This window comes from Tupaia chinensis, unplaced genomic scaffold (genome assembly GCF_000334495.1).
Source record: "Tupaia chinensis unplaced genomic scaffold, TupChi_1.0 Scaffold139833_1, whole genome shotgun sequence".
In the NCBI taxonomy this organism is placed as follows: Eukaryota; Metazoa; Chordata; class Mammalia; order Scandentia; family Tupaiidae; genus Tupaia; species Tupaia belangeri.
Genome location: NW_006199712.1, coordinates 4,256,207 through 4,283,840, shown reverse-complemented (window position 1 = coordinate 4,283,840; position 27,634 = coordinate 4,256,207). Strand labels below are relative to the sequence as shown.

General features: G+C 42.4%; 1 protein-coding gene across 1 annotated transcript in view; it reads left to right on the top strand.

Annotated features, from left to right (window-relative positions):
• Nucleotides 1-27,634, top strand: part of RASA2 (RAS p21 protein activator 2) — a gene marked incomplete at its 5' end in the record, with an annotated part of 94,523 nt that overhangs the window by 64,570 nt on the left and 2,319 nt on the right. Inside the window, 5 exon segments of the mRNA XM_014593189.2 lie at nt 896-1,002; nt 7,299-7,382; nt 8,017-8,094; nt 12,540-12,613; nt 13,460-13,566. Of these exon segments, the coding sequence (XP_014448675.1) occupies nt 896-1,002; nt 7,299-7,382; nt 8,017-8,094; nt 12,540-12,613; nt 13,460-13,566 (450 nt within the window).

Genomic DNA, 27,634 nt, shown 5'->3' with positions numbered 1-27,634 from the left:
AAGATTTATACATAATTGTTTTTCTTGCGTAGCCTATGATAGTACCAAGATTTTTAGAGGAAAAATTGAAATAATAACCTAAAAGTGAAAGCAATCTCATATCTTAGTCTTAAGGAATTCAGTGTCACCACTAGGTAGTGCTAGATACTACTTTCATTTTTGTACTGTAATTTCAAGAGTCTCTTCTTGCAGATGAGGGAAGAGGTATTTTTCAAATTAAGTCTTTCAGAAAGCCTAGCAGCTTTCCCTTTTGTTTTCCTTATTATTTCTTATTTCTTTCCGTAGTGTTTTTGGTGTTTTTTTTAGTCATAGGGTTTTATCTTTTAATTTAGTCATGATCATTGCTAATCATTTCATCGGCTCGATCTATACTAGACAGATGATACCGCTCTGTCTACACGTCTCCGGTATTTTTACTCTGTTTTATACATAATTGTTTTTCTTGCGTAGCCTATGATAGTACCAAGATTTTTAGAGGAAAAATTGAAATAATAACCTAAAAGTGAAAGCAATCTCATATCTTAGTCTTAAGGAATTCAGTGTCACCACTAGGTAGTGCTAGATACTACTTTCATTTTTGTACTGTAATTTCAAGAGTCTCTTCTTGCAGATGAGGGAAGAGGTATTTTTCAAATTAAGTCTTTCAGAAAGCCTAGCAGCTTTCCCTTTTGTTTTCCTTATTATTTCTTATTTCTTTCCGTAGTGTTTTTGGTGTTTTTTTTAGTCATAGGGTTTTATCTTTTAATTTAGTCATGATCATTGCTATCATTTCATCGGCTCGATCTATACTAGACAGATGATACCGCTCTGTCTACACGTCTCCGGTATTTTTACTCTGTCCTCCCGGTGGGAGCCGGCGTTTCTGTGCGTGACGTCTCACCTTTCTCTCCCGCAGATGACCCTCATGTCCAATACTCTGCCGTGAGCAGCTTTGTGTTTCTCCGTTTCTTTGCTGTAGCCGTAGTATCACCTCATACTTTTCATTTGCGACCTCATCATCCAGTAAGTGTTTGTTCTTCTCAAAGCTTTATTCCATTTTTATCTATTTTTATTCAAATGAGGGAAAGATAAAATAAGCCCATTGCACTTGGCTGTGTTTTCTTAAAATCGGTACTTAAATTTACTCTGCATTTTTCATGGCCACTTCACAGCCTTTTTAGATAAGGCCGAACATCCTATTTTTCGTTGTTGCCATTTCTGCACAGGAGTGGTAAATGTTGGTGACTGCTGACGCTTGGTGTTGAGTTCAAAGAGGATTCATCATATCCTTCCCTCCGCTGCTGGTGTGTGTTTAGAGATTTTCGTAACGTAAGGGTTTTTTTTATTTTTTATTTTTTAAATTACAGGCTTAGTTGTTTGTTTTGATAATAGAACTTTCTTGCCAGATACATTAAAGTAGTTTTCTCTTGCAGCACTTTAAAATTGTACAGCAATTTGAGAAAGCTCATTTCTGAAATGCTTGGGAACCTGTCTTGGAACATAATTTGTTGGGTACCATGTTTTTGTTTTTTATTCACCTGAGGTGACATTATAAACACGAGATTAAAAAACTTTTTAAGCGTACCTTTTTGTTCCGAAGTCCTTTTTAATTACCTAAGTTCCCACTACATAAACATATATGTTTATTTTTTGATGTTTAAAAAATTTATAACTATTTTTGCTATATGTTTTTTCTCATACAATGTATTTTTACTGATTCTTTAAGCTTTTATATTCCAAGTATTTTGTAACTTTATCTAATTGTTATTAGTTGCTCATTTATAGAACAAATAGTAATAATAGCCAACATTTATTGGGTCGTTGGGAAGGTCATGAGCATTTGTACATAGAAAAATACGTGACGACTTCCCCATCGACCCAGCATTTAGTGCTGACTTTGTGCTAGGCCTTGTTTCTTTAACTCGTTCAGGCCTCCTGGCAACCCTGTGAGGTAAGTTCTGTCACCATCCCCATTTACAGAGAGGGAAGTCATGATACACTAATTTCTCTAAACTCACGAAGCTAATCCGTTGCGATTTGGTCTTACTCAGTTTGAACTGGATTAAACTGGGATTCTAACCCAGTCAGTCTTCGCAGTCTGTGAGCCTAACCCTGTTCCTTCCAGCATTTTGGGCAGACGGATGTTCAAGTGCCAGTAATGTCAAACCTCACGTTCAGCTCTGGAGATGCAGTGACGAGGAAGATACCCCTGTCGTAGGACACGCACAGTCAAGTGGAGCTGCTCCTCAGAGACGCTAGCATAGGGAGGGCTGGGGCTCCCGAGCCGGGCTGGGCTCCGAACGTCCACACCTCCTCTTGACGGTGGCACAGCTGCGCTCACCTGTGTAACGTTGCGAGGACCGAATAGAACCACCACGTCGCAGTGCCAGCCACATACACTTTCTGGCCAACGATAAATGCTGTGTTCGTAGCCACAGCAGAGAGTGGGCCAGTGTCCTTTTGTTGACAGGGCCGTGCTTTCTGTGGCTGTGTAAAAGCTCTGGGCGGTGAAGGCTGGGAGCAGCATTCTGGACATAAACAACTCCTACCGCAGAACTTGTGACTCTGCTTTGTATTCAGGCTTGAATTGGCTTATTCCTGTAAGAGCCGTTGAAAGCCTTCTCGCCACAGACTACATTTCTAGGCCATTGTTTTTCAATCAGTATCCCAGGAAGATAGCTTTTAAATTGTCATAATTTTTCTTTGTTAGCATTTGCTATAGGGTGTGTACGTTCACTGGAGACAGAGAGAGGGGGAAAGTGAGAAAGGCCCTCCCAGGAGGAATGACCACACCACAGTCCCTTCTCCATTCTCATCTCAGAATTTTGGGCATGTACGCACACATGCCTGACATGTCCAGGACTTGAGCCATGTAGTCAGCAATGTTGGATCCCACACCTTAATCACCGTGTCACTGGCTGGTCCCAAAACCGTCATACAATTTTTATTGTTTGCTTTAATGTATCCTCCTTTTATTAATTGCCAGAGGGCATGTGTGCTTTATCAGAGAGACAGAGAAAGGGAGATAGTGACCCTCTCAGTGGGGCATGGTCATCCGCCATTCCTTTTCCTCTGTTTCTCCTTCCTTTAGGATTTCGGGCACACAGACATGTGTGTCTAGCATGTTTTTCAAGCCCTCAAGGCTGGGAATCCAACCATGGCCAGCCTTGTATAATTTGGGTCTCTTAACTGCTGCCTCTATCTCTAGATCCATTCTACTTTTTAAGAGCCTTTCAGTCTAATTGGGGGAATAGCACCAAAATACCAGATGGGTATTCTAGAATTACGTGTGTAAGTTAGTACCTGATTAGCACTGAGGAAGGAGGATACAGTCATACTGTAGAACCTGAGAACAGGGAAAGGGCCCAGGGCTTGAGGGTGACGAATCGCTAAGACGAGTAGTGAAGGTTGCAGAATGTTTGTGGAGAACAGATTCAAGGTTGTTGGGTTTTACATTTAGAAGTTTTTTGAATTTTGTGAAATCACTTTTAGAATAGAAAGGAAGAAAATCAGATTGCAAAATGTTAAAGAGTAAGTACATGGATGTAGTCGTACCCAGGGAGTAAATCAAAAGTGAGCATGCCCTGCTGCTGAAAGGCATGGGTGTACCGAAGCATACCCTCGTGTACACATACATGCGTGATGAGTAACTTCTTTAAAAAACTGATGTAGGGCCAGCAGGTGGCGTGGTGGTTGAGGGTGCTGGATTCCCACATGGCCGACCGCAGTTCAGGTCCCAGACCTGGCAGCTTGCTTTCTCACTTTCCCTTTCTCTCTCACTCTCTCTCTCTGGTCAAATTAAAACATAATAATAACTAATAGAATTAAATAAATAAATTCTTATTTTAAAAAAGCACTGTTGTAAAAATACAGGTTATGTTAGCATTGACATGGTTTAATCCTCTTTCTTTGGGATATGTGCTCACCAGAGAGGAAGAAAGAGAGCACTTGGCTGTGTTGAGGTGTGGCGCACTCAACAAAGTAATGGGTCCACATTGGAAAACAAGAGAGCTGCTCCATGCTTTCCTCCATTTCCCCATCCCGTCATAATTTTGGGGCACACACACACATGTGCACCCAGATGTTTCCAAGCTGCCACGGCCAGAATTCAAACTGTGGCCGGCCATGTGGGACCCAGCTCTGTGTGCAGCAGCACGTACCACTGTGCCCTGCAGTTGGCCTAGGAGACAACTCTTTTGAGAAGCTTCTTGGTGAAAACAACATACTGTCCTGATAACCCCCATTCTCTCATTAATAGCCAGCTCCATTTGAAGCTCAGCCAAGGCAGACATCTCTAACCCTTTAGTCTAGTTATGGGCCTTTCTCTCTCTCTCTCTTTTTAATTTTGTAAGAGATTTTTTGCCTTAGGATGCATGTGTTCACCAGAGAGAGACAGAGACAGCGAGAGGGAAAGTGAGAAACCCCCCCACCCAGGGCAGTTAGCCACACTGCAATCCCTTCTCCTCCATTCCCCTCCTAGGATCTTGGGCACGCGTTCACACATGCCTGGCATGATTTTCCAGCCCCTGGGTCTGGAATTGAACAGTGGTCGACCATATGAGAGTCCCGCAGCGTAACCACTGTGCCCTCTGTTGGCCCTGGTTATGTTCCTCTCCTACGTGTGTCTGTCACATCCTGTGGCCCTCTGCCATGGCGTTTGTCATACTGTTTCGTGATTGTTCATTTACAGTTTCTGCATGTGGCCTGTCAGTACCTTAAGAACTAGGTGAGATCTTTTTCAGGTTTGTGTGTCCTAAGCACATGGCAGTTTCTAAGACAAGGAAATGTTCAGTGTTTAATGAACAAGCGAGGGTAGCTCAGAGGGAGCTCATTTAATGACGAGTCTTTTCCTAAGTGAGAAAACCTACGTATGGTTTAAGTAGAGAGAAGAGACCACCAGAGGGGAAACGTTAAAGAGTGAACGGAGCTTTCTGATACCAAATCAGCATCCCGGAGGGTTCAGGAGTGTTGTTTTCAAAGAGAAAGTAATGGGTCCACGTTGGAAAACAGGAGAGCTGCTCTTTTGAAATATGGTGAACCATATGAAATTATTGGTTTCTTGTAGATCAAAAATAGTAAAATAATGGCAGTTTCATGTGACTCAATATAAAGAAAGATAGGATATGTTAATGTACACCAGATTTTTTAAAGAATTATTTTATTTATTTATTTATTTATTTATTTATTTATTTATTTCAATTTGACCAGAGAGAGAGAAAGTGAGAAAGCAAGCTGCCAGGTCCAGGACTCCCATGGTTGGCAGTGTGGGAGTCCAGCGCCCTTAACCACCATGCCACCTGCCAGCCCCAACTGGGTTTTTTAAAATAAGTTTTTGCCATAGGACATGTGTGCTCACTGAAGAGAAAGTAACAGAGACGATGAGAAGAAAATGAGAGATCGCCCTCCCGGGGGATGGCCGTGTCACAGTCCCTTATCTTCCATTCTTCTCCTGGGATACTGGGCACGCATGCACACACACCCAAAGTGAGTTTCTAGCCACTGGGTCCAGGACTAGAACCACAGTCGGCCATGTGGGAGTCCAGCCATGTAATTGCCACGCCATCTGGCCCCACAGCAGATTATTTTGAGGTGAGAAATTGAACATTTCAGTTGAATTTAGTAATTGTTATATACCCACTAAGTGTTAGTACCAGACCGTGTAGAGGTGCCAGGTGACCAAGGCCCCGGTTACCCATAAAGGCAGAATTATGGTAGCAGGGGAGGATTTTAGTACAGCTACAACTGAGAGCACACCGAACAGTCAACCATAGCCCAGTGACACAGCTGCCAAACGGTAGTGAGGGCCATGTTGACATAGCAGACCTATAATGTGCTGAGGTCAGCCTCTGGCCTAGTGGGTAAGGCAGTTGTATTCTACAGGGCTTTCTCCCTCTCTGGTCAAATTAAATACATGAAGTTAAATAAAAAATAATTTTTAAAAAAGAATTTAGTTTTTTGATTGCTCAAAGGAAAGAATTGCAGGAACCTTTTGCATAATAGATATAATAGGATCCTGGAATGTTTCATCTGAAATCTTTCCTGACTAACCTTAATTTAAACACGCGACTATTTCTTACATATCTCACAGGGACCATATCCCAGATACTTGTGTTTTCCATACTGCTTTACCTCCTGGCCATCTTTTTCTCCTTCATCTCAAGTGCTTGCTTTCAGTACGAGGATACTAAAATACTAAGGAATGATCAACCAAAACTAAACTAAAGCTTTTCGGTATCTAATTTTCCTGGGTTATGTCTTTTGTTGGAAGAAGACTATTATATTTACTTGAACCCCTAAAACAAAGAAAACGGGTCTGTCCTGCCAGGGGTGCTGGTTGCGCAGATGTGTGGCGTGGTTGAAACCTCAGCACACTGCACGCGTAGGACCTAGCCATTGCACTGTAGTACATGAGACCTGAAGTTTAAGCAAGGAGAAAGGATGGAGCAAGGAGCCATGAGGGAACGCTGTTCGGTCGATTTTATTTACATGTACTTTTTTCTCAGGGAGATAGGCTTGAACACCGCCCACTAGTCACCTCCGGCAGATCCCGTGTGTGCTGGGTGGCTGCTCCTTCCTAGCAAAATGCGGGTCTCTGCTTCCATGGTGGGAAGGCCTGTTTGCAGGTGCCATCTAAGTGATCAAATATGTTAGAGGTGGGACGAGCACAGAAAATCTACAAACTACCATTTTAAGGTACAAGATAGACAAAAAGCAGATGCCTTTGACATTCCAAAAATGAATACCGGGGTCAGCAGGTGGTGTGGTGTTGGGGCGCTGGACTCCCACATGCCTGACTAATCATAACTCGAGTCCCAGACCTGGCAGCTTGGAAATCATGCCAGGCGCGAGTGCATGCGTACACAAAATTCCAGGAGGAGAGTGGAAGAGGGGGGATCGTGGTGTGGCCAGGCACCCTGGTGGGTGATTGCTCACTTTCCCTCTTACACTCTCTTTCTCTCTGGTGAGCACATGTGTTTTGGGGGGGGGGAAAGTGACTGTAATTTGTCAGATTATACAGTCTCACACTGAACAAAACATCTCATGTATAATATTGACTAAATTAATGGCTTTCAAAAGTAGCACATCATCATATCTAATTACTTTAGGAGGAATTGTCAGTCAATGTGGCTTCTTTAGTCTCTTACCCACCATTCAGTGAGTTGCGCCCAGCCTTTTAGTTAGATTTAAACTTTGTTAGTGATTTGAATGAACATTTTTGAGTCACTACTTTACAGCAATAAAGTCCGTTCATTCATTTTTAAACCATTTTTAGTTCTCAAAAATTTAATGGGAGTTTTGGTCTTTTTTGCATTCTTTAGGATGCACAGACAATTAGAACATTAACTCTCATCTCAAAAACCATTCAAACTTTGGGAAGCTGGGGAAGTCTGTCCAAAAGCAAGGTAAGTCTACTCTTTTATTTTGTTTTCACACTGTTCAATGTAATTCCCTGTGATCCCGTCTCCTTCATGTGCCCTCCCTAATGAAAATCAAAACAAGGGACCAGCAGATGGCATAATGGTTACATAGTCAACCACTGTTCACGTCCCAGACCCAGCAGCTTAAAACTCAGCAGGGCGAGCATGCATGCATGCCCAAAATCCTTAGAGGAAATCAGAAGAGAAGGGACTGTGGTAAGGCCATCCGCCCAGGGGGTGATTTCTCACTTTCTGTCTCTCTGTCTCTCTGGTGAACCCATGCCCCCTATAGCAAAAATCTCTCTCTTAAAAAAAAGAAAATACAGATGCACTAGAGAGAGATCACTTAAGTAGAGGATGCCTATTACTCCCCTGTTAAAGCGGACAGTTTTCATTTAAACTGATAATGCCTAAGAGGAAGAGAGCCTGGTGAGAAGGAGAGCAGCCTTTTTATCAGTGTCTCATCTAACAGCTTTAAAGCACATGGTTCCGAGCCCCACAGCTCTCCAAAAGCATATCGCTGAATCCTTTTAGGACTAAATCCTCACTTCAAAAATGCATTTCATTATATCTTAGTATATTCCTTAACATATATAAATCCTGTGTTTTTTTTTCATAGTCAAGTTTCAAGGAGACATTTATGTGTGAATTTTTCAAAATGTTTCAAGAAGAAGGATATATTATAGCAGTGAAAAAGGTATGATTGTTTTGCCCTAGAAATACTGGCATTTCTTGTCACATAGCATTGGGGAAAATAACATTATTCTAACAGTCAATCCTAGTTTAAAAAATAATACTTAAACTGTTCATTACAAAGGCTCATTTTCTTTCTCGTCTTACACAAAGCTACCAGTTTTTCAGCTGTGAAAATACCTAAGGAAGTTTTCGCAGTATAACAGTTACTACTGCCAGTGTCTCAGTATACTTAGTACTAGTATCTAGGGTTAGGTAGCAGGAACGCTATTGGCATTGTGGGCTAGACAGTTCTTGGTTGTGAGGGGCTACCCTGTGCTTTAGCAGCATCTCATGAGGTACTAGTTGGTATGTCCCCAGTTCCTGGCCATTGGAAATGCCAGGCGTTGCCAGCTGTCTCCTGAGGGATAGGGCTGCCTCTGGTCGAGAACCTCTGGCCCAGGGGTAAAGGCTTACTATGGTTTCTGATGTATATCGAGCACTTAATTGCTACACTGGAAAATATATGCATTATCGAGCATTTAGTGAATAATGTGGATTTATGGAAGTAGCCTGAGGAAAGTTACTATAATTTAAAATGTATGAAAGTCTCTAGTTTAGTATATAATAGTCGAACATGAGGCCAACATGTAAGATACAAAAATTATTCTACTTAGATGATGAAAATGTTTTGAAAGGACCTTTACTTTCTTGATTCTTTAGTTCTCAATCATCTAAACAAAACGTAGTAGTATTTTAAAACCCTGAAACTTGTAAGGAAAAGTGATTTTGAAGCAAGTCTAAGCATGGTAGAAGTACTGTATCATATTTATCGTAATCTTAGCTTCATGAACTCAGATTAGCCAGGCCAAATTTTAAAGGCTTCATTCACTCTCTGTAGCATGGCTAGCAGTTCACTGCCAAAAGTGTATTGTGTTGGACTATATGTTTCAACTTTAAAAAAATAAAATAAATTTTTTTTGAGACTCTTACAGGGACTCGTAGTGAAAACAATGATTTAAAAAATAAAAGCAGTCAGAAAATGTTTTTAAATCTAAAATAGTGCAACTTCAACCAAAAAGTTTTAAAGCAGCCATTGAAGGTTCCTGAGGCGAGGGCTTTCAAAAGAATAGGCAAAGAACAAGCTGCCCTCCTACTAGCTCATTGTGGAAACCTTTGTGGGACGGTGTAGGCAGACTTTTGTTGGCAAGATTACGATGTACTCTTTTGTTTTTGGTTGTTTTTCCATGTTTTGTGGCCGAGGCTGTGGTAGCCTGATTTTTTTCCCCTGATATAATCAGAATGTGAAGCGTTGATAATGTCAGTGGAGAAAGAATTTTAAGGGTGCCAGGCCTTCAGCTTGTTCGTGAGCTGCCCTGAGGCACCCACTCACATTCTGATGGACTACCAGCATCGCATGCCGCCGGTCAAGGTCTGGCTCTAGACTTCAAAGCTGGCATGGAATATTTTGCCTTAATCTCCTGGGTTTCGTTATTACTTACTGATTAAATATGGGTGCATGCGGTGCTAGAAATTGTCAGTTTGCGAGGTCTCATTTTTCCCTCTCACTGCTGCTGTTGACTGTCGCTCCAGAAGAAAATAAATTTTAACTCCAAATCCTGTATTAGTCCCCACAGAGTCTAGGGAGGGAATCTGCCTAGTCCTGTAAATATGGTGACCATATAATTTGGTGTCTACACCAGGACACTCTGTAAGAGTGAGAAGGAGTACTGTTAGTGATGTTGGTCCTGACAGGGGTGGTCCTGAGCAGACCGGGCCTATAGTCAGTCTGCCTGCAGTCTGTCCTAATAAGGGTTTTCTTTCCCTTTAAAGATCTGTATTTATCCAATAGTTCCTTATGACTATAGTAAATAATTATTGATAAATAATAAATACTTGTAAATAAGCCCAGGATAGCAAGTAAATACTAAGACATGAATTATTGTAGTAATTCCGTTACAGCCCATTAGTGGATGGCCTATCTGTGAGAGGCGAAGGTGTGATAGGGCATTTCTCTGGTGCCCTTAGATACTTGTACATGCATCACCCACATACAGTCCAAAAGGAACTCCACACCTGATTTTTCACCTACTGAGATTTCCTTCCAGCAGACTAGAAGGCAGCGTTCCACTGGAAAACCCCACAAGTGTGAGCTCTCTTGGGCAGAGTACAGCCAGTCTTACAGGAAAATGACTGTGCCTACAAATTCTACTTCAGATTAGGCACTAGAACCTCAATGTCCATGTCTATGGCAATGTACTTTGTTTTATTTATTATTATTATTTTTTTTTTAGGTCCTAGGCAGAGTAGCATAGAAAAATATAAGGAAAGGGCAAGAAAATTCAGGCCTTCTCTGAGTTTATAATAGCCAACCAACAAATTAATTAAATAAATGGGTAGTTCATTTGGGGGAAAGATAGGATTTTCCTCTCTTAAGAACAAGAATTGTTTCTTGAGCTGCTTTTCCCATGAAGAGACAGCCACATGGCCAGGAGACCTTTGACCTGTTGAGGCAGGATATTCATGAAGCTAAATGCCCTTCACTGGGTGACAGCCATTGCTAGAGATGGCTACTCCAAATTTCCTTGAGCTACCACATTCTCAGATTCTCCTGAGGAAATTTGTAAGTGATCCTTAGATCTCCAGGTTAAAACAGTGAACCCAGTTATACTTCAGTCGTTAACTGTGAAATGTCATCTCTCAGAGCTAAAGTCGGTTATACACACTAGAAGTATGCAAACATTGAGGTCAGCAGGTGGCTTGGTGGTTAAGACTCTGGACTTCTATATGGCCTACTTTGGTTCAAGTCCCAGACCTGGTGGCTTGCTTTCTCACTTTCTCTCTCTCTCTGGTGAGCACATGTGCGCTATGGTAAATTTAAAAAATAATAGTCATAAATAAAATGAAATAAATCATTTTTTTTTTTAAAAGAGAGAGAAGTCAACACGCTTTTCTGTAAAGGACCAGTGAGAAAATATTTTAGACTTTGCTGGTCACATAAGGCCCCTGCCATATATTCTTTGTTGTTTTTACAACCCTTTAGAATGTAATAACTGGGCCAGCCAGTGGTGTAATGGTTAAGGCAGCTAGATCCCACATGGCCAACCATGCAGTTCAAATCCTGGACCCGGTGGCTTCAAAATCACACTGGGCACATGTGCACACATGCCCCAAATCCCAAGGGGGAGATGGAGGAGAAGGGATTGCAATATGGTCATCTCCCCTGGGGGGTGCTTTCTCACTTTGTCTCCTACCCCATGAGCACATACACCTACACAAAAAAACAAAAAGTAACAATTATTCTTAACTCACAAGTATTCCAAAAACAGGCTGTGGGTCAAACTTGGCTCACTGGACCATAGTTTGGTGATCCCTGACCTGTAAAAAGGTTCACAGTCCTACATGTTGAGTCTTTGAGTCCTGAAGTATTTCAAAATTCAGTTTTTCAGAGTCTCAAAAAGCCACTCAATGGGAGAATCAGCAGAACCTGTAGGATCTTATTTGGAATTGACATTCTCTATTGTAATTTTGTTCCTGTTTATTTTTAAATTTTCTTTTTGTTTCACTGGAAAGGAAAGATGCTCAGTTTTAAACGTTAAAAGTGTACAAGTTGCTTTGTTACAATAAAACTAAATGTGTACACACACACACACACACACACACACACACACACACAAAGTACTTAGTATATACTATGTGTAAGGCCCCCACTGGATCCTAGGGTAGCACCCCATAATCAAACATGATGTTTATGTAGAACAGTGGATGAATACTCATATAATAATTAGATAAATACAGACTATAGCCTTATGCCAGTTCAGGTTAAGTTATATCCCAAATAAGCTTACTACAAGTCAAGCACAAAATTAAAATCTCTTTGTAGGGCCAGCAGGTAGTATAGTGGTTATGGTGCTAGACTCCCACATGGCCAAACTGCAGTTCAAGTCCTAGACCCAGAGGCTTGAAATTCACACCGGGCACATATGCATGCATGCCCAAAATCCCAAGAGGGGAATGGAGAAAAAGGGATTGCAGCATAGCCATCCCCCTTGAAGGGTGATTTCTCATTTTCTCTCTCTCTGCCTCTCTCTGTATCTCAAGCTAACGCACTCACCCTATAGCAAAAATCTCTATTTAAAAAAAAGAACTCTTTATATTCAGAGCCTTATAGATTTCAGAATCACAGGTACGAAATTATGGATTGAATTATTTCTGCAAGGAAATATATTCTGGGTTTTAAATAACTTAAGAATAAAATGCTAATAAACATTTTAGAATATGTTTATAGTAAACATTTATAAATTAGGAAATTTTTCTACAATTAAGTATGTGTTTTAAAGATTACTATTATGTATATTTCCTAATAATGAAGAACTTCATAGTAGGATCAATTACATGTAAGAGAAACTGAATTTTTTTTTATGATACAGCCGTTCACACAGTATAATATTTGCCCATTTTCCCGTTCAGTTCCTGGATGAAATTTCATCTACTGAAACTAAAGAGTCCAGTGGTACGAGTGAGCCCGTGCACCTGAAAGAAGGGTAATTTAACAAAATTAGACACGAAAGTCACATTTCAGTATAGACGTTTAGTAAGTACGAAGGCCATGGTCCGAGAGTGAGGAAGTCTGAGTTTCTTTCTGTGCTAGAAATGCCCGTCACGTCGGTCAGGTAAGTCACCCTCTCTGTTCTACAGGTACATCAGAGAAGGGTGACCCCCGTTCACATGCTCCCAGAGCTGCTTTGCGATTGCCATGAGATCATAGGTCTTATTTTGAAAAAGTAACAGCTCTTCAGAGTAGAGCGCTTGTTGGGAGTTGGGCAGTCACTTGTTTGGCCCTTTTTTTGGGTTCTGTATAGCACAATTAAAAATACTGAATTAGGGACAAGCAGTTAGCATAATGACTATGTTGCTGGACTCCCGTGTAGTCGACCGCGGTTCGAGTCCCAGACCCAGTGGCTTAATCTCACGCCGGGTGCAAGTGCTTGTGTGCCCAAGATCCCGGGAGGGATTGAGGCGTGGCCATCCCTCTGGTGTGTGGGGGGGTGATTTCTCGCTTTCTGTCTCTCTGTCTTTCTGACGAGTATACGCACCCTATAGCAAAAAACTCTCAAAAAAAAAAAAAATCTAAATTTATTGCAAACTTTTCCCTTTAGAAGGGCCAAACTATTGGGACGTCAGAAAAGTCATGCATTTTGCATAGAAAAATTCGTCACAACTTTTACAATGACCCAGTAAATCCTAGAGTCATAGATGACAAAGTCATTTTCATACACTTAATATAATTATACACAACTGTGCATGTCATTTAAAATTAAAGGTAATTCTTTGTTTTGGATTAACTTTTACTCTCTGTAGCTAAACGTGTGTTTCTGTTGTTTTGGCAGTGAGATGTATAAAAGAGCTCAGGGAAGAACTCGGATTGGAAAAAAGAATTTCAAGAAACGGTGGTTCTGCTTGACCAGCAGAGAGCTCACCTACCACAAGCAGCCAGGTAGTTGTGTTTACACTTTATTGTGTAGGAGCCCAGAGAAGACTTCTTAATGTGACTCCAGTGAATTCTCTCACTAATGTAGCTGTAGTTCATTTCTCACAGTCAAGCACTCACACTCAGCATGAAATAGAAGTTTGACAGGTGACATCATGTGAATTCCGTTTTTCTCACACGTTAACATTGCATGGCTAGAAATGGTGTTCCTTTAGTGTGCTCTGTTTGTAAAATTCCTGCCGAATCCCTGCTGTTATAATCAGTATATGAAGAGTAACCGTTAAACCCTGCAGAACTTGAAGTTTAACTCTTAGAGTGGAATTAGTAAGATTAAGGCTATGTCTGTGGTTTGCTGGAACTGTCAGCCATAGTCTTACCATACCACAGGTTCATGGTCGCTGTACAGCCATCAGGTCATTCTGGGTTGTCGGCCAAGCTAACCCCACATGGAAGATTCCATTTGCCTTCTGAGAAGACTCAGTTGTCTTCACAAATGTGTTATCTGGGTAAAGAAAGCAGTCTTCCTACAGTGTGATTGGACAGCTGCAGAGAGGCAGAATTTGTCCCTCAGTGGACTGACACGATACTTAATATAATCTCCCTTTTTTTTTTTTTTTTTTGGAGAGATTTTCGCTATAGGGCACGTGCGCTCACCAGACAGACAGAGACATAGAGACAGAAAGGGAGAAATCACCACCCAGGGGGGATGGTCACGCCGCAATCCCTTCTCTTCCATTCTCTCGAGATCTTCGGCACACACGCCCAGCGTGAGTTTTAAGCCACCGGGTCTGGGAAGCGAACCATGGTCGACTACATGGGAGTCCAGTGACATAGCCATTACGCTAACTGCTGGTTCCCAATATCTCCCTCTTTTAAGCTTATCCCTGTGAGATAAAACATTACCCACAGACAGCTCTTATTATCTGACATTTTAGCAAGTATAGTCTCTAGATCAGAGATCACATATGGTAGGAATCTCTTTTATCCAAAGTGGTCAGGATCCAAAGATGTTCGCTTAACCAAAAGGGTCGGGAAACCCAAGTCATTAAAAATAAGCAAAAAGATGGATACATACCTTAAATATTTATGTATTTGTTTACCAATCTTTTGATAAAGAACCAGGGTATTTTCTTTGAATATGGGTCTATAGATCAGATTCATTCTTTGTCTTGCCTGTGTAAATATACCCAGGATACATCATTTTCTGGTTGATTTCTCCAAAGCAAGTCTGGAACATAGATCTTTGAAAAGTAATGGAAGTACAGAATGCTTGTAGATTTTCACACTAATCACCCTAATCATCTACAGCTCTGACCTCTCATAAATCCGTTTTATTCGTGTAGGTGCACGTCTCCTTTTTTGAAGCTTTTTAAAGCATTTGCCTGATTTTCAAATAATAAACCTCTTGGTAAGGGCAGCTTTTTGTCACTTTATATAATGTTTAAGGAAATCACGATTACAACATGGAAAGCCGGCATAAATATTAGTAGGTTTGGGAGCAAACCCAGCATCCTAACCCGAAGAGGGAGGGCTTAATAGAGAGGGCCTGGCAACCATGAGCACTGGACCTTCCGTGAGCATAGTTACCAGGATGTTTACAGAGGAAATAGGGTCTGTGAAGAGAGTGTCTGCTATAAATTCTGGAATGGTAACGCAAGCATCAGACATAGGCGCTTTTCAGAGAACGGAGACACAGTTAGTAGAGTGCCTTGGTGGAGATTCTTGAGTCATAGAGTACTAATAAAAATGTTTGTTTCATTCTTCCTTTCAAAAGATTTAACCAAGGACCAGCAGTTAGCGTAAAGGCTATGTCGCTGGACTCCCATATAGTTGACTGCGGTTCGAGTCCCGGACCCAGTGGCTTAAACTCAGGCCAGGCACGTGTGCGTGCATGCCCAAGATCCCGAGAGGAGAATGGAGGAGAAGGGATTGAGGCGTGGCCACCCCCCTTCCCGGAAGGGTGATCTCTCGCTTTCTATCTCTGTCTTTCCAGGGAGCACACGTGCCCTATAGAAAAAACCTCTAAAAAACAAACCATTTAACCAGAATGACAGCATATGTTCAGATATATTAATAAGGCATAAGAAGCCAAATACATTGTTTTTAAGTACTCAGAAATTTGTTATAGCGTATATTCAAGTAACTAAAGATCAGTAGGCTATGCACGTGTCCTTCCAACTAAAAATTGTTATGTCAGTTTTTAATCTAAGCATATTTTGAACATTTTAAAATTATAGCTTATATTGAACAATATGAAGTGTTACCCTGTGTGTAGCGTAAGTGCTAATCATGTTTACATTGTAGTGTACTAAGTAAAATGGAAAATAAGCTAGTCATTCTCCATGAATAAATGAGGGGTTTTTTCCTCATTTAAAATCATTTATAATCTAAACCAATGGTCTAAAGTGTTTTTTGCTTTGTAATCTCTTCGAAGAATTAGATAGTAGCTGTGGACCCTTTCCATCAGGAAACTATGCGTACCAACTTGGACATGAAGTCTTGCATACAGCTCAGGAAGGTCATGGACAGTCTGTTCGCAGTTCTCAAGTTACCTCTATTCTAGCCAGTGATTTTAAGAGATTAAAATTCTATTGCATGATTAGACTACAGCAGGTATAAAGTAGACTAGAAGCTATGTTGTTTTCAATTCTTAAGAAATTTAACGTATTGGAGTGACTCTAGAAGAATGAGCATAGGAGGTTTTAAGTTTTAAGCATCCATGCTTTTTGTTGTAACTATTTTGATGGATTTTTCCAAATGTATTTATTACATGCTTCCCTGCCTTCTATAAAAGAGTTCATTGAACGTAAGTTACCCTTTCGTAGATGCCTTGGGGCTGTCATTAACAACATTAGTCATTACGTTGGGCTCTGATGGAGTGGTGTTTTCAGGGCTGCTGCAGGGTGTGTGCAGCCGCGTCCCCAGCTAAATGCCTTTGCTCCCCAGCTAACTGCCTCGAACTGCTGTGCTTTTCGTGTTCCTGTGTCTGCTTTATGCAGTTTTCCTCTCATCCTGGATAGTCAGGCTGTCCCCTTACGTTTCTTGTGATTTCAGTGAACCGTACTGTAACACCTTCCTTCCATCTCCATCGCTCACCTCCGTTTTTACTACTTGAGTACTGTGAGTGAGGTGCAGGCCCTGTTACTAAACTGACATGAGGTAAAGAGGCTCGGGTGAGTATGATAGAGTACGCGGGCCTCACATTCCATGATCGGCCGGCAGATTTTTGACTGGCTTCCTTTCTTCCTTCCTATCTCCTACACAGCCAAGACTGCTGGTTAAGTAGTCCCTTAAGAGCCGCACTTACTGTGTGACTTTGGTATCTGAAAGGGCACCTTCCAGATTCTTTGTAACCTCGCTCTAAATCACTGAGTGTTTTACTCGATATTTCTGTTAGGCAGCAGTATTTTAAATCAATATTTCTGTCACTTAGAATCAAATAATGTGGTCTTCTCCCAGTTTACTAGAAAAGGAATTAATAAAATGTTCTCCATGTTAAGGAGTTAAGTTTTTGATGCCCACTTAGGTCATTGCTAGCAGCAATGCAGTACAATTGAACTAACGTGTAGCAAATGAATATTGTCAGACATTGCATCCAGTTGTCAGCTTTTATTACCGTGACAGCTTTTATGGACCTGTGTGCTTACGATTATAATTTTATAACTCAGTCATCTTTTACAAGTGGAGGTTCTACTCGTGTGCTGGAATCAAATTACTGCTATCCCAGCCTCTTTGACGTTCCAACTTCTTTAGCCTCATCTTTTGGATTCTCTATGTGTGGCTTCACCAAATTAGCTCTTTTTATATATATTAAAAAAAAAAAAAAAAAGCTTATTTCTTCCACAAGAGAAAGTGGGGGGAAGGGATGTGAGACACTGAGACATTCATTCCCAGCTGTCTTCTCGCCGCAGGGTACCCTCATCCCCCACCAGCCTGGGTCACAGGCACACGCGTGTGCACCAGGGTGGACAGGGAGGTCTTGGAACACAACCTGGGGTGGGTTCAGCCTCACAGAACACTGCATTAGCTCTGAGCCACCACCTGGCCTCCACCTGGCTTTCTCTTACGTTCCTTCAACTTGGCATTCTCTTTTTTCCTTTTTTCTTTTTTTTAAAGAGTGATTTTTTTGCTAGAGGGCACATGCGCTCGCCAGAGAGACAGAAAGCAAGAAGTCATCCCCTCCCTAGGGGGGTGGACACACCGCAGTCCCTTTTCCTCCATTCTCCTCTGGGAGTTTTGGGCACACATGCACATGTGCCTGGCATGAGTTTTATACCGCAGGTCTGGGACTCAAACTGCGGTCAACTACGTGGGATTCCAGTGAGGTAACCATTACACTTTCTGCTGGTCCCCTCTTACAACCATGCTTTTGCATATGCTTTACTTAGAAATTTCTTTCTTTTCTTTTTCACCTGTGTAATCTGTTGACCTTTAAACCTCAAATCAATTGTCAGCTCTTCATGAAAATCATTTTAAACCTCTGGCCACGTAAGCGTAGCTGTCGCCTTACTGTGTTCCTTCAGCCACCTTAGCAGCGACATGGGCAGACTGAGCGGTCATTACCCTTGTCTGTCTCTTCCCTAGTTTTTAAGATCCTCAGTAATGGCCATATTATTATTAGTGGTGCAATGGCATTTGGTAGATGTAAATTCTTCAGATATGCTGACACCTGAATTGCTGTAAAAACCACTGCTGTAGGTTTATAAGGTTCCCGCCAAGTGTACTAATAATAGATTATCTAAGTTGACATTTAAAATTTTGTTCTGTAGAGTTTGATTAGATATTGTCTATTTTGGGGAGACCTGTTGTACAAAAATATATACACATAAGTTATACAATTTTAATGAGATCTCAAATGTCCTAACTCATAAAGCTTTTAGGCAGTGTGAAAGAAATTTCCACGGTTTTTAATTTTTTTTGTAGTTTTCATTATAGGGCATGTGCACTCACTAGAGAGAGAGCTCACCCGCCCCCAATGGAGATGGCTACACTACAGTCCCCTCTGTTTTCCTCTTGGGATTTTGGGCACACACGCATGCACACCCAGCATGTGTTCTAAACCACCAGGTCTGGGACTCAAGTTATGTACTTGGCCACGTGGGATCCAGCCACCTTAACCTCCATGCCACCTGCTGACCCTCCATGATGTTTTAAATATAAATATATAATACATTTAGGTTGACTTGGTTTTTACCTGCTTGTATTTCACATACAGGTCTCTGCAGTGTTTTTTTCTTTCATAGCTAAGAACAAAATAGATCATTGATTTAATCATGCCTTTATTCAGCAGCTGGTAATTGATTGTGTGCTATGTACCAGACGCCGTTCTAGGCTCTGGAAAGGACAGGAGTGAACCAAGTGCCTGCTCTCATGAACCTCATAATTTGGTAGTAATAACACAGTAAACAACAAAAATTACATGGCACGTTGAATGATCATAAATGAGGCAGACAAAAAAATAAGCAGGAAGGAGGATAGATGATAATAGGCTCAGAGAGGACAGTTACAACAGTGTAAGTCTGGCGTTGGGGTCAACAGATGGTCTAGCGGGTACATCGCTGGACTCTCACGTGACGTGACCAAATATGGTGCGAGTCCCCAGATCAGTGGCTTGACGATCAGGCTGGGGCATGTGCGTGCCATGGCCTAGATCCCAGGAAGAGAATGAAGGAGAGCACGGTCATCGCCGGTGGGTGATTTCTCACTTTCACTTTCTCTCTCTTTTCTCTCTCTCCCTCTCTCTCTCCCCCTCTCCCTCCCTGCCCCCCCCCCAGCGAGTACATGCCCCCTAAGGCAAAAACTTCTTCAAAAAGAAAAAAAAGCAAGTATAGCATCGTTGACTTATGTTTTTTTGTTTTTCTTTTTTGAGAGATTTTCACTATAGGGCGCGTGCGCTCGCCAGACAGACAGAGACATAGAGACAGAAAGCGAGAAATCACCCCCCAGGGGGGATGGTCACGCCGCAGTCCCTTCTCCTCCATTCTCCTCTCGGGATCTTGGGCACGCACGCACATGCGCCCGGTGTGAGTCTTAAGCCACCGGGTCCGGGACACGAACCGCGGTCGACTACATGGGAGTCCAACAACATAGCCATTACGCTAACTGCTGGTTCCCCGTTGACTTATGTTTTAATAGGATCACTTACACTTTGTGAAATATTATGAGGAGAGTAAAGTGAAGGGAGTTAAGGAGACAAGAAGCCGTTTCAGTAACCCAGGAGAGAGAAGATAATGGCTTGGAACAGTTGGTAGCAGTGAAGTGGTAGAAATGGATTACGTCCTGGATCTGGTGTGTGTGTGTGTGTGTGTGTGTGTGTGTGTGTGTATGCTTGTGCGTGTGTGTTTGTTTTTAGTTTTGCTGTGGGGCACACATGCTCACCAGATAGAGAAAATAAGTCATCCCCCCTCCGGGGGGTGAAGGCTATACTGTTGTCCCTTCTCCACCATGCTCGTCTCAGGATTTGGGGCACACATGCACACACGCCTGGTGTGATCTTCAGGGTACGAGGTCTAGAACTTGAACCGTGAAGTTGGCCGTGTGGATCAGAAGCGTAACTGCCACATTACCTGCTGGCTCCATTTCGGATCTATTTTAAAGTGAAGTTTTGGAGGATTAAGTACAAGGAATGAGAGAAAAGGCAAGTCAAGGATAACAGAAAGATGTAGGCATGAGCAACTAGAGGGAAGAAGTTGCTTTTTAAAAAACAGATAGATAGGGACTAGCACGTGGCATGGTGGTTAAGGGCATTGGACTCACACATGGCTGACCTCAGTTTGAGTCCCAGACCTGGCGGCTTGCTTTCTCGCTTTCTTTTTTTCCCTCTTCCTCATTCTTGTCAAAATAAAATAAATAAAGTTAAATAAAATAATTCTTTTAACAAAAAAAGACACATGAATTCTGGTAATGGTGAAAGCTTGCATTAGACTAATTCATAGGTAATAATTATAAACTTTTTATTTTTAAGAGACATTTTTGCTATAGTACATACTCACTGGAGAAACAGAGAGAGAAGAAGCAAAAAAATCATGCTCTCCCACCCTGGGAAGGTGGTCACATTGCAATCCCTTTTTCTCCATTGTCGTCTTAAGATTTGAACATGCATGCACATGTGCCGGCATGAGTTTTAAGCTGCCGGATCTGGGACTCAAACTGCAGCGACTATGTGGGAGTCTGGCAACGTAACCATTATGCCATCTGCTGGTTCCAACAATTATAAACTTTGGACAGAATATATAGAACAACTCTGAAGGATTTGACCCTTGAAGAAGAGGAGCCATGCTGCCTTATATTCAAATTACTTTCCCCGTGAAGGCATGCCCAGCCTGTGCAGAGTGGAGCGGCTAGCATTTACGCAGAAAGTTTATCAGCCAGAGGTGTCCAAGGAGTGGAGCTCGCAGCTGCTAGTGAGACTGAAAACAGAAGAGAAGGAGCTCTTCAGTGTGCGTGTAAACATCTCAGATCTTTAGCTGACTCAGCCTGCTCATGGGGGAGGGCGCGCCAAGAAGCTAGTGAAAAGCAGTAACTAGAAAATTAAAGATAAAGATTTCAGCTTCTGCAGAGTTTAGAAGTTTACTTACTGGGCTTGGTAAACACCCCAGAATTGTCGCTGAAATCTCAAAAGGGAGATGGCTCAGGACTCCTGGGATTAAGGATAAATGAGCTGTAATATGAACAAAGTATAAAACTAAATCTCAGGGTGATCAGCTAATGACGTGACTTCAAGGGAACGTAAATGAGTCCGTAGTTGCAGTGCCCATCTGTGTTGGCTGGCATGCACTGAAGCAGTGACAGCAAGAGAAGAACTTGAACCGTGGACTGTAGCACACCCGAGAGAAAAAGGAGTCAATAGAAGCAGACCCCCAGGCTGACGTACATGTCGGAATCACAGATGTGAATTGTAAAGCTGCCACTGTAATATTTCAAGGGCTTAATGGAAAAGATAGTCACAATGACTAAATAAATGGAATTTCAGGAAAAACTTTTTTTTTTTTTTAAAGGATAGTAGATACAAACATTTCATCCAAGAAAAGGCACAGGGGTCACGTGGTGGTGCAGAAATGAAGCAGGACACTCTGTGAGGCAGTCCCACATGGGAAGGTTCCTGGTTCAAGGGCAGAGGCTGCTCTGGTACACTGGGCGCATGTGTGTCCGTGACCTGAGGCTAGTTAAAGGCTGGGGGTGGTCACAGTCTCAGGTGCTGACCCCACTCATTCATGGGTAATATGCACATCAAAAGATGCTCAGCTTCAGTAGTTATTAGGAAAGTAACAAGCTGTTTCACACTGACTGGAATGTCTGTAATAAAAGAATACCGAATGTCGGCGAGAATGTGGAAAAACAGAAGCCTTCATACATTTCAACTGGGAACCAGCAGCTGGGGTAATGGTTACGTCACTGGGCTCCCATGTAGTCGAACATGGTTTGAGTCCCAGACTCAGCTGCTTAAAATTCACGCTGGGCATGAGTGCATGTGCGCCCAAAATCCTGAGAGGAGAATGGAGGAGAGGGGATTGCGGTGTGGCCATCCCCCCAGGGGGTGATTTCCCACTATCTGTCAGTCTCTCTCTCAGTCTCCGGCGAGTTCATGCGCCCTATAGAAAAATCTCTCTTAGAAAAGAAAAAGTATATCCACTTTAGAAAGCAGCTGGGAAGTTTCTCAAGAAGTTAAACATAGGGAGCTGGCAGGTAGTGTGGTGGTTAAGACACTGGACTCCCACATGGCCAACTGCAATTTGAGGCTCTGACCTGGTGGCTCGCTTTCTCTCTCTCTCTCTCTCTCTCTCTCTCTCTCTCTCTCGTCAAAATAAAAAATAACAAATTAAAAATGAAATAAGTATTTTTTAAAAAGACATTAAACATCAAACTCCCATACATGTAGCCTACCAGTTCTTTGCTTGGTTACCTACACCAAAAGAAACGAAGAAGACATGTGCACACAAAGGCTTGCCATGCATGCTCATAGCAGCTGCATTTGTAACAGCACCGTAGAGAAGTCCATGGGGCTAGCAGGTGGGGCAGTGCAGGAGGTCAGGCCCCTCTCTGGTCCAATTTTAAAAAATAATATTAACAACAAATAAAACTAAATTCTTTTAAAAAGTGCTTTTTGACTAATCATGGAATAACTAGGTAAGTGGAAGGGCGGAGGGTAAGTGGACTTCACCCCACCTCACACCGCACACGAGCTGAAATTCGGGATGGAGTCCCAGCACCTCCGTGAGAGCACGGCACAGTACCTGCAGCACGGAGTGTGCAAGGGTTTCCTAAGACGTGAAGAACACTGGACTTTTTTTTTAAAGGTAAAATGGACTCTCTTAAAAACGATACATTTATTTTCTCCATTCCTCACATTATCACTCCTTTATCTCTTTTTTGGTTTGTTAATTTGATGAACATAAAGATGTGTTACTTCGTGGTTGGAAGTTTTGAAGAGGTTGTTTGGGTTTGTTGAGCTTTTTAGAGCCGTGAGGTAATGTTTTCCTCCAAATTTGGGGGGTTCTTTTACTTATTTCTTCTACCTCTTTTCTCCTCCTAGGACTCTAATTGTATTTATGCTGATAACGCTTGTTACTGTCTCACGGATCCCTCGAAGACTCATTCATTTCATTTTCCTTATTTTTTCTCTTTGGTCTCCAAATTGGATCTTCCTTTTTTTAAAAAAAGAAAAAAAGAAGTATTTCTTTTTTTCACGACAGTGAGAAAGAACACAAGCATCCTCAGTGGGTCCTACGCCGTGTCCTCCCCCCCCCGCCCCAACACCAGCCTTCATGGGCAGCCGGGGTCACAGGCATGCAGCCCGGAGTGTGCAGGCTGCCTGGGGAACCAAACCCACAGTGTTCCCCATGGATCCAGTGTGGCTCATTACTACTCTGCCAGGGAGCTGGCCCTAGACTGGTTCCATTTAAGTTCGCCAATTATCTTATCATCCATCTCAAATCTGCTTTTCAGCTCATTTTGTATTTTGTATGTTTCTACTCTAAAATATCCATTTAGTTCTTTTTTTTACACTTTTCATTTATCTGTTCAGAGTCCATATTCATTCAATCACTTGCATATTTTTTTAAAGAATTATTTATTTAATTTTATTTATTCATTCATTTTAATTTGACGAGTGAGAGAGAGGGAAAGTGAGAAAGCAAGCCACCAGATCCAGGACTCAAACCGTGGTCAGCCATGTGGGAGTTTCCAGCCCCTTAACCACCCTGCGCCCTGCTGGTCCCCTTGCATATTTTTCTTAAATTATTTCAACATATTTATATTAGCTGCACTGAAGTCTTATACTAAATGCAACATCTGGGCCTACCCACAGTCAGTTTCAGTTGGCCACTTTCTTTCTGTGTCTTATATTTTAGTTAAAAACTTGACATTGTAGATAACATGATATGTCTGTTCTTTACATGGAAACTTCAAAGTCTCCCCCACCTCCAACCCCCATCAGAACTTTTTTTTTCTCTTCTCTTCTCTTTTCTTTTCTTTCTTTTTTTTTTAAAGGTTTTTTCCATAGGGCACAAGAGGGAAAGCAAAAAATCACCCTCCAGGGGCATGGCCACGCCACAGTTCCTTCTCTGCCATTCTCCTCTCAGGATTTTGGGCACGCATGCACGCAGGCCTAAACTGGCCTAGTGTGTTTTTCAAGTCACTGGGTCCAGGACTCAGACCCCACAGTTGGCCATGTGGAGTCCAGCACCTGAGCCACTACTCCGTGACCTGGCCCCAGATGTCCTCCTTTTACAGTGTACATGTTTGGGTTTTTCATTGTATTCACACAGCTGTGCAGTCACCGCTAATACCAGAACATCGGGGCTGACAACTGCCGTGGTGGTCAAGGGCACTGGACTCCCACATGGCCTGCCGTGGTTCAAGTCTTGGACCTGATAGCTTGCTTTCTTACTTTCTCTCTCTCTCTCCAGATTTAAATGAATAAATAAATACAGTTAAAAAGAAAAAGAAAGCAGAATTTAAAGAAAATACCAGAACATTTTCTTCACCCCAAAAAAGAATCCCTAAATCTGTTTCACCCCAAAAAAGAATCCCTAAATCTGTTAACCATCACTCCCCACTTCCTCCCTTCGCTCAGCCCCTGGCAACCACTAATCTCCTTTCTGTCTGTGGATTTGCCTGTTCCGGGCACGTCACATAAGTGGAACTGTATAGTACATAGACTTTTAGGACTGGCTTCTTTCACTCAGCATAATGCTTTGGAGACTGATTCATATCGTAATATGAATCGGTTCTTCTTTGTCTTTTCTGGCTGAGTAGCGTTCCAGGGTATGGCTACGTACGACATTTCGTTTATCCGTTGGTGGGCATCAAGGTCGTTTCCAGTGTTTGGCTATGAAGACGTACACAGTTGTGAACATCGATTATAAGCTTTTGAGTGTGTAAATGTCTTTAGTTACTTTGCATATCTTACTTAGGAGTGGAACTGGTGAGTTCCACATAATTCCATGTAACGTTTTGAAGAGATAATGATTTTAACTGAAACCTGACTGAGTAATTTACTAGGGAAAGTTAATACACTAACAATTGTCGTGAGTACTATGATTTACTGTGTTACTTTCTGTTTTCTATTAACTAGGTTTTTCTGTTTGTTCCTCCTCACCTTTTTATTGGAGTCTCAACCGCCTGTGTGTGCGTGCGTGTACACGCTTTCCCAGCTCTCCTTCTAGCTGCTGAGGAGATCTGGGTATCCTGTCTCTGCCTTTGAGTTGTCCTTAGACAGATCGAAACTTACGTTACGTTACATGAAAGGTCACTTAACCTCCGTGTCCGTAATTAACCCCAGCCTCCATTCAAGCTGGGAAAGGAGACGGCGTTTCGTCCTCCCTTTCCTAGCATCTCCTTAATGAAGTCGTCTGGATTTCAGGACTCGCCTCTCGTGTCTTCTACCCACCTTCCTTGGGCTGTAATGGTTTTCTATCCTGATTTCCCACCGGTTTTACTAATTCCGTTGACTAGCCCTGCTTCTCACAAAACAAATCCATCTTTTTTTCCTGGATTCTTTACTCTTTTGCAGAAGTACTTCCTTAAGGAATTCTTTCAGGCAGGCTTTATGGCTGACAGATTTTCTGAATCTGTGCATATATAGAAAGGTCTGCATTTTTTCTTTCCACACTGAGTTTAAATGATTTTCCCTCAGAACTTTGAAGGTGATACTCCGTTGATTACTAGCTTTCATTGTTGCTGTTGAGAATCTTGAAGTCAGTCTCATTCTCAGTCTTCTATGTTCTTCTCTCCAAAGGTGCTTAGCACTCTTATTTTATTGCCTAGTACTGAGATATTTGTCTTTTTCCCTCTGTCGTGTTCAGCTCGGTGGAGCCTGTCAATCTGAAGATTCCTACCTTATCTAGGGACCATTGTCACCTGTGGTTTTCTCCTGAACACGCTGTCTCCTGTGTCTTGAATTTGTACTAGTGAGACGTTGAAACTTCTAAATGCGTCCACCAAGGCACTTAACTTTTCTCTTTTCCTTTCTGATTGTCTTTTCTAGGATTTTTGGAGACTTTCCAGTACAACCTTCTTTTGTCCTAATTCACATTGCAGCTCATTCCAGCTAGCACTGTCACTGCCGTGAGATGGAACCCTGGTGCTGGGGTAACAGATGTGCCTGGGGACAGTTACTCTCTACGTACACTGTGTTGTAATTTGTCTAGAAATGAATAGATAAGCAGTTTGAGTGTGTGCATGCTTTGTGTATTCAGTAAATCTAAAGATAGAAACTCCCTGTAAACTATGAACGTTCTCTGGCGGGTCTCTGTGGTGCCCCCGTAGACCAGTACCTAGATAGCTGTCCCCTTTGCCCCCGGTTCATTATTCTTCTGATTTCCTCAGACCTTCGCTGCTTCGTAGCACATGCGCCTCCCCTTCAGAGTGCTGATTTTTCTTACCTGTTTAGTAACTTTTTGGTCATTTTTCCCACCTCTGTGTTTTACAACCCATTAACTTACTTGAAAGTTCACTAACGTACTGTGACCGATTACAAGGGAAGGACACGACAAGCTGAGGGTAGGGGCGCTGGTGCTGGGACTCTGGCATGCACGCCCTTCCCCTCCTGCGGGCCAGCGCCAGTGACATGGCACCACCCGCAGCCCGTGTGCATCCTTGCTGCTTCAGCCTGCAGACTCACACCTGGCTGCCGCTTAGCACAGAGGGGGCAGCGGGAGCCAGGTGGGCCCAGCCTCCAGATGCAGCTCACCGGTTAGTCATCGGCGTATGTCTCGGCCTCCCAGCCTCCAGCCGTCTGTGTCCACCAGCGCTGGCATGACACTCTCCCCTAACCATGGAGACTTTCGTGGAGGTCTTATCCTACACGTGGCCCGAGCAGTGGCTTCCTTACTCCTTTCAGGCGCCACCCTCCACCCATATGTGGAATCTTCTCTGTTTCTAGGAGACTACTTATAGTCCTTTCTCATTTTCTTACACTTGACTTTATGTTTGTTGAATATAAATGTCATTTCTTCACTCTGACGAGTGCACGTGCCCTATTGCAAATTTAAAAATAAATAAATAAATAAATAAATAAAAGTTTAAGAGACTGAAAGGGATGGTAAGAAATCACCCCCTAGGGGGATGGCCATGCCTCAGTCCTTTCTCCTCCATTCTCCTCTTGGGATTTTGGGTATGCATGGACATGTGCCCAGCTTGATTTTCCAAGCCTCCAGGTCCAGGACTAACCATGGAAGTTAATACCTTAACCACCATGCCACCTGCTGGGCCTGACGATTAGTTTAGTTTTGTTTTGTTTTAAAAAATTATTTATTCAAATACATTTATTATTATTATTACTTTTTAATTTGACCAGAGAAAGGGAGAGCAGGAAAGTAAGAAAATAAGCCATCAGGTCCAGGACTCAAACTGTGGTCAGCAATGTGGGAGTCCAGCGCCTTAACCACCACACCACCTGCTGACCCCAATTATCATTACTTCTTTTTTTTTTAGAGACATTTTTGCTTTAGAGTACGTGCGCTTGCTGGAGTGACAGAGAAAGGGAGAAATCACTCCCCAGGGGCAATGGCCACACCACAATCCTTTCTTCTCCATTTTTCTCTCAGGACATTGGGCACCCGCCTGGCATGAG